This window comes from Fragaria vesca, unplaced genomic scaffold (assembly GCF_000184155.1).
Source record: "Fragaria vesca subsp. vesca unplaced genomic scaffold, FraVesHawaii_1.0 scf0513139, whole genome shotgun sequence".
In the NCBI taxonomy this organism is placed as follows: Eukaryota; Viridiplantae; Streptophyta; class Magnoliopsida; order Rosales; family Rosaceae; genus Fragaria; species Fragaria vesca.
In genome coordinates this window covers 45,330-53,234 of record NW_004443446.1, presented here as the reverse complement: position 1 = coordinate 53,234, position 7,905 = coordinate 45,330, and the positions used below count along the sequence as shown (strand labels likewise).

General features: G+C 37.4%; 1 protein-coding gene across 1 annotated transcript; it reads left to right on the top strand.

Moving 5' to 3' along the window:
- Positions 1-4,224: 4,224 nt before the first annotated feature.
- LOC101299635 (cation/H(+) antiporter 15-like) lies at positions 4,225-7,240 on the top strand. The gene is made up of 3 exons (XM_004309869.1): positions 4,225-4,476; positions 4,597-5,625; positions 5,927-7,240. Exons 1-3 carry the CDS (start codon positions 4,225-4,227, stop codon positions 7,238-7,240), a joined length of 2,595 nt encoding a protein of 864 aa, XP_004309917.1.
- The last annotated feature ends 665 nt before the right edge of the window (positions 7,241-7,905 follow it).

Genomic DNA, 7,905 nt, shown 5'->3' with positions numbered 1-7,905 from the left:
AGAAAATATCAGATAGATGAGACGTTAGAGACTTGGAAATCCACCACCAAGTATGTTCCAAAACATGGTAACAACCAAAGCTTCAATCATTAAGTTACAAATCGGTATCAATCAATAAGTTACAAATCGGTATCAATCAAGAACAAACAGTGAACGCACTGCGTAAGTCCTTATTATTTCCCTTGAATACTTAAGCAAGATGAACGCACCATTACTAAGCCTTTAGAATAACCAATCAAGGTATAGACGCTAATCCTATCAACAAATTATTCTAAGCATTAAGATTAATAGAAGTGATTGAACAAGTATGCAAAACTAGTGTAGAACGCTTACCTAGCATGCAATCCTTTTTATTTGGTTTCACCTATTGTCTTATAGGTTTTACTATTTTGAACTAAGCCGTATTAACCGTTTAAGAAATTAAACAACCTAATTCTAGCCCTACTCACAAGTTCATAATGTTTTATGTTGCGCATATATGAACATAAACAAGCAAGAGTTCCTCATAAACCAAAGCCAAATAAACAATTTGAAAGACTCAATAATTTGAAACCAAGGTTCAAAACAATATCTCAAACATTCTTGGGGCTTCAAACCTTGCCCCTAACTAAGGGAATTCAGCCACACATGGCTGCAAAATCACACAAGGAGAATAAAAGATGACAAAGGAAAGATAAATCGTGGATGATGGAGAAATCAATGATGGCTTGGCGGCTTTCTTCTGCGAGTCTACAACTATGGAGGTTCTGATGATATGAGATTGTTGGCCTCCTCTAATCTCTTCTTCCTCTTAATCTTCATGTCCCCTAATCTTTACCGCCTCCTTTTCTGCTGTGATTGGGTTATGAAACCCTCAAACTCATCCATGGGCTTGTCAATGTGGTCTGGGCCTCAAAATAGAAGTTTTGGTCCAAATCAGAAATTCGGGCAGACTGACCTTCGGTCACTCAAACAGTCATAACTTCTTCTCCAAAATAGGTATTGATGATATATAAAAAGTTCTGGAAAGTAGACTCTTGTAGCTTTCCAATGATATTTGGCACGTCTCCTGGATCATTGTGAGCTAATCACAATCTTCTGTCGAAGTTGACTGACGATTTCTGGCAGATTTTCTGATTTCTTTCCTTGCACAACATGGATTCCTTTTCCTTCAAGATTTCTCCTCTTTATCTCTTTTGGGCTCCTTGGCTTTATATATGACCTAAAAACACAAACTTAGTTAATATGAATATTGTTAAAGGAATTACATAGCTAAATAGGGTCGGAAAGACATTATAAACGTAGCACTTTGTGCTCCTATCAATATCAACCAAGACTTAATTTCATCGCATTAGGTCCCAAGGGAATTTGATTGACAAACTCCTTGAGGATCACTTGAAACCCAACGTCATTCAGCAACAATGTCCTCTGATCCACTCCAATCTAGTAACTTGCACTTATTTGATGAGTTGGTGCTGAGACTCTGAAATCAATGAAACATTAATTGAATCATTAATGACACATTCAATTCAAAGATGCAAGAAATATTATTTACCCTCGGAGATGTTTCCTCATCCTCATCCTCATCCTTATCATCTTGCAGAACCTAACAACCGAACAAGTTTGGATGGAATTAATAATAATTAACGATAGTTAGAATTTTATTGTACTGATCATAACATATACGAAACATACTTTTTTTTTCATTATTATATCAAGCTTGTTCTCTAATTGAAATGAAACCAATCAAGGAATTGAACTTTAATTTGAATAAACTCGAATAAGAAGTTAACTTTCAGGAATTACGGTATTTAAGAAGTAATGCAAAACTTGATCACAAACTGACTGAAGTATCAGAATATATAGGAAAGAAATGCTAGCTGCAATGTTGACTTGGAAAATTAACCATGAACTCATTTTATGAGCAAATGACAAGAAATCACTTTTGCAACAATCACTAGAAAGTCCACTATAATATTCAAAAAGAACAGAAATGAATTAGTTAAAATGGAGGTCCAAAGCTCAACTAAAAACAAGGAAGCATATTCAAAATTCTGGAACTTTACCAACTACAGGGCGAACTTTGGAAAATTACCGAGTTTTCAATTTACATTGGAATAAGCTGAAACTTTTCAGATCTCTTGTAGGCTAATAAGGAAACAACATGTAAAAGTTAGTTAAGCGAATTTCCAAAGTGATTGCAGAACCAAACAGTTTTTGCAGAATTTTCAGAATTTCTATCCTTTATGTAAAAGCTAAGAGTTACAAATACAATGTGTTTTGATCAAATCCTACTTAAAGAACTTCTTGGAATGTCTATTTCGAATGAAAACAAAGCTCAGCTGAAACAATACTTGAAGATAGATGATTCAGAAATTGATCTCAGAACTCGATAAAAACAATCATAAACTATTAATCAGTTGCTGCAACAAATAGAACCAATCAAGGTTTCCACCAATAGATATATCCTTATCTAAATCGCATAAGAATTCATAAAGAACACATATCACAGCAATCACACCCAACACACATCAAATTAGAATCTAAGCTATAAGGAAGGTTTTGTTTTCCCTACCTTAATCTATGGAAACCAGCAGCCAAAATAATAAGCCAAGTCAAAGCCAAAGCCAAAGCTCTCCAAGTCACTTTACAGACATGACACACCAGACCAACATTGCATAATCAAAAGCCCTAAGTGCGAAATTGGTACATGGCTTGAAGAATATAGACAATTCGAAATCGATAGCCTTAAGAGTTGGGTTCTCCTTGTTGTTTGCAAACAGAAAGTTCTTCGGCTTCAAGTCCGAACCTAAGATTCAAAATCAAAACCTCACAAACATATTCTTCAAAACCTAAGATTCAAGTGACCAAACACCTAATCAAAACCTAGAATATTTCGATCTAAAAGCAACAAAAGTGTGTATCAAGAGAGAGAGAGACGAATCAGAAGTAGCGAGAAAGAAGGAGACGAAACACGAATCTGAAGCAGGAAACCCAGGGAATAGCAATGACGGCGAGGAATTGCGATGACGACGACCTCACTAGAGTTGCGATGACGGAAAATCGAAGGAAGAAGAACAATGCGCGACCTCACTTTGCCCAATTTCGTCTTCTGTGTCTATTTTCTTTCTTTTATTCTTAGGTAAACTAAACGCGGTAAGTGATAAGCTTTGGGCTTTTCCAAAGTGCGAAACTGATTTTTCATTCCCGCTTACACTTTTGGAGTCCCGCTTCTCTTCTCCGTGTTATTGAAAAGAAAGGATAGCGTTTTAGGGATTTTTATATTTTCAAAATTTTTATAAAATACCCATTAACAACACTTAGCAAAAAAACGCTATTAAACAATGCTATTAATAAGCCAAATTCTTGTAGTGCAAGCGGATTCGGAGCCAAACACTTTGTTTCGGTGTCGAACCACATGATTTATCAACGCATTAGACATGCAGTTCATCAAACTTGAATTGTAGGGCTGGGCATGGGGCGGGATTTGGTGAATCCCATCCCGTCCCGAAAATAAAAGAACGGGACGGGACAGTATAGGAATATCGTTCTTAATTGTTTCTTTTCTGTAGATCAGAGTGGTGGCCAAGTGTCATAACAGTTACTACTTCCACTCTCCTATTTCTTAGCAGCCTTTAATAACTACTACACAATAGAAAGTTTAAAGAGAAAATAACGAGCCACACCATAATAAGAATGGATCATCAATCTGTTTTCAGTCTCAAATTTCAGTTACTTTACTAAGTTAATAAGGTAGAAGCAGTGCAAAATGGCCAGGGATGAAAAAAATTTAAAAACCCGCAAGTTAGGTGGCATGGCCTGAAGACAAAGGAAATTGGCTGTCACTATGAACAATCTGAATAATGAAGTCCAAAACTAACACTTACCAGTAATTTTCTATAAAAAAGGTGGGCAGTTTGGATTAGAACTGAATGAACAGAATGTCAACTATAACAAAAAAAAACTATAACAAAAAAACAGCCCTTTAGGCACATTGCATTATAACAAATCTAGCTTTTAGATCATTCCTCTCTCACTTCTTGTATATCCTTTGGTTCTTTTCCCTCTCTATGTGAATCAAAATTGTGTAAATCATCCTTATCAATCTTAGCCTTGGAATTAAGGTTATATACTTCATAGGATTCAAAACCGTGAAGAAAGAAGAAGATTGAGAAGTAGACGACGCGATCAAAGGTGGCTTAGCAACAAGTTCATCAACTGGGAGCAATCAAAGAAAGAAGCAATATGGCTTCAGTGAATTACACAGACGAATTGAATAAAAAAGGATATCATCTACAGGTGGACACAAATGATAACGTGACCGTGTGTTATTTGAAAAATTATAGCCGCAATGATGGGTTGTGGAGAACTGAAAACCCTTTGATAAATTCTCTTCACGTACTCGTCATTCAGCTGGTTCTCATCTTGTTCCTTAATCACGTTCTCGTCTTCCTCCTCAGACCCTTGCGCCAACCACGTATTGTTGCTGATATTCTTGTAAGTGTTGTTCTGTTTATACTTGTATATTTAGTTACATAACAATCTAGAGTATACGAACAAATTATATTTGTGAGTGATATATAGAGCATGCATGCATGCATTGGTAATTGTATGTAGGCTGGTGTTCTGCTGGGTCCTTCTGCAATCGGTAATATCGATGTTATAAGACGAACTACACTTTCTTTCAACAGCTTGTTGACATTAGAGACTATAGCAAACTTGGGATTGGTTTACTACATGTTCTTGCTTGGATTAGAGCTTGATTTCAGACCGGTAATACGTGCCGGGAAGAAGGCTCTTAGCATCGCCGTCGCAGGCATTCTTGTTTCTGTACCCGTCGGGTGGGGCCTGCATTACTATGTACTGCGGAACCAAAGTCATACAGATTTGAAGGGGGATGAGCAGGAGCGATTATTGAAACCAGGACCTTTGTTTTGGGGCATTTCACTCGCCACTACCAATTTCGCTGATCTAGCTCGAATCCTTGCAGATCTGAAGCTCCTCCAATCTGAGATCGGACGACTTGCCTTATCTGCAGCTGTTATCTCCGACATGTTCTCAGGGTTTCTCTTTATGATCGCAATGGCTTTCGTTAATTTCAATTGGTGGTTGGTAGGGCTGACGTCAGTTTTCATAGCAGTCTTTATCTTTGTGGTTCGCCCAGCTCTCTCATGGGTACTTCACAACACAACCAAAAAGGACAGCCACAATGAACTCCATGTCTGCTTTATTCTAAGCTGGATTGTGATATGTGGATTCATAACCGATGCATGTGGTGCACACTCTATAGTGGGAGCTTTTATGTTGGGCGCTATTATGCCCAAGGAACTAGAGCTCAAAAGCTTTCTTGTAGAAAGGATTGGCAACTTTGTGTCCAGCATGATGATGCCTCTCTTCTATTTGGTTGTTGGGTTAAGGTTCAACGTTGATCGGATATTATATGTAAGGAAGAAAGAACCAAATGGAACTACCAAGTTCGATGTCCTGGTGGTTGTTGCTCTGGCTTTTACAGCTAAACTTGTCGCCACTTCTATCGCTGCCTTAATTAACAAAATTAAACTTCGGGATAGTTTAATTCTTGGAGTCCTCATGAACACCAAAGGCTTATTGGCACTCATTATACTCAGCTCTGCTCGAGATCTAAAGGTACGTACAAATGCTTGTTTACCAAAAACCATCAACTAAATTGTTTAATTAATTGTTGTTGATTAGTTAAGTACAACTAATTAATTAACTTGAATATAAACTAATTATTTAAGTTCCTGCATGTACTACGCATGCGATTATTGTTTTGGAAGAAGAGTTAGGACTCGTTTGGGATTACTTTGTTTTGAATGTGGTGTATATATTTTATTTACTTATTTATTGATTGATTATGTTATTTACTATTTGGCTTATAGAAATCAAGCCATAAGTAGGTTCTTTTTCAAATTTTATGTGTATGCAGGTTTTGGATCAGCAAATGTTTGCTATAATGCTGATCATAGTTTGGGGGATCACAATTCCCGTTGGACCCATCCTAGCTTTCACGTACAAGTCCAGCAAACGTTCTCCACGATACAAACATAGAAACATACAAAGTGTTGGAACCAAGACAAGCACAGATTTTCGGATCCTTGCATGCACTCACACTGTAACAAACACATCTGGCATGGTTGATCTTATTGAGGCTTCTAATCCATTAGAACATTCCCCAATCCATCTATTTGCCGTCAATCTTGTGGAGCTTACCGGCCATGCCTCGGCCATGCTCATTGTGCATGACGCTTGCAAGTCTAGCAAACATCGCAACGAAGCGGAACTATCTAACTCTGCCTCCAATGCTTTTGAAGCCTATGCGTCGCAAAGAGAAAATGTCTTTGTACAAGCACTCACAGTAGTGTCTGCCTACGACACCATGCATGAGGACATATGCACCCTAGCTGAGGACAAGAATGCTAACCTTGTCATCATCCCGTTCCACAGGAAATCTAACATTGATGATGGGATGTTAGAGGATTTGAATCCTTCTTTCTTGAGCATCAATAAGAACGTGATCGAAAACTCACCGTGCACAGTATGTGTCTTTGTGGATCGTGGGCTTGCTGCATGTAGAATATTTAGTAACTATGACAGCGGATCTATCTCTGCAAGAGGAGTTAGAGGACACAAGGTTACCTTGTTATTCCTTGGAGGGCCAGATGATCGAGAGGCATTAGCATATGCATTGAGGATGGCGGGACATTCTGGGATTCACTTGACAGTTATTCGGCTTATCATGCCTAGAACATCGACAGCAGACCCCATAAGCCTAGACGAAAATGATAAATCTTTTGTGGAAATGGCAGAAATTCAAAGGCAGAAACAACTTGATAACTTATACATGGATGAGTTCAGGCTTAAGACTATGAACAATACCGCTGTACGACTATTTGAAGATCAAGTAAATAGTTGGGAAGAAATTCACAACATATTAAGGAACATGGAAGGTAAGTATGCTCTATGCATAGTAGGGAGAGACCATGGAAGAACATTATCTTTTGAAGAAACATCACTAGATAACACCGACGATTCTGATGAGCTTGGAGCTCTAGGAGAAGTTTTGGTATCTTCGAGATTTATGTCGAATACATCAATCTTGGTAATAAAGCAGGGTGCCCCTTTGGACAAAAGAAAGATAGACAACAAAATGGGTCATGTAGAAGAACAGTTTGGCCATACAATTTGGCAACCTCCCGCCAAAAAATCTACTGACAATGTAATTCAAACCGATCATTTGTAAACTATATATTAACTTGTACAAAAGAAAAAAAAAAAAAACTAATGTATTAACTTGTAAAGTTATATATCATTTCCTCTAGATATATACCTAGCTAATTAGAAAGAATCACTATTTAAAAAAAAATCGCATTATTATTTGTTTGTCCTCTTGTTGTCCTCAATTTGATTATCAGGAAACTATGAACTTCATCGTGGTTGTTTAGTATATATCTACCTTCTCTGCTGCATGCAATAAATATCTGAAAAATATTCCTTCAACTTTCATTCATCGTTTAAAAATGAAAATTCTTTTTATGCACCTAGGTTCACTTGAACCAATACTTATAATACAATCTCATTATTCATTGGATCTAACTTTATCCATGCACTAACATCAATACTAACACCGTTAAATTTAAAAATCTAGTCAAAATAGTAAAACAAATCAGGGTAAATTATCAAATTGAAAATGAGTACATATTAATTGAGGACTCGAGGTACAACTAAGTCTTGCTGACTTTCATCTCATCGGATCGGATCGATCAGGTTTTTCTTCGTCATCACCCTCACCGGTGAGTCTCAAGGCTACCATGATTTATGCTTATCCCCCCAACAACCTCAGCCGAGGCCTTTACATGCATATTTGCTACCGCCGTTTATGGAAGCAAGGTCGAAAAGGGCTTAGTT

Coding starts and splice junctions, on each gene's coding strand:
- LOC101299635 (XM_004309869.1), top strand. CDS start 4,225: ATGGCTTCAGTGAATTACACAGACGAATTGAATAAAAAAGGATATCAT. Junction 4,477..4,596: donor GTATTGTTGCTGATATTCTT/GTAAGTGTTGTT, acceptor AATTGTATGTAG/GCTGGTGTTCTGCTGGGTCC. Junction 5,626..5,926: donor GCTCTGCTCGAGATCTAAAG/GTACGTACAAAT, acceptor ATGTGTATGCAG/GTTTTGGATCAGCAAATGTT.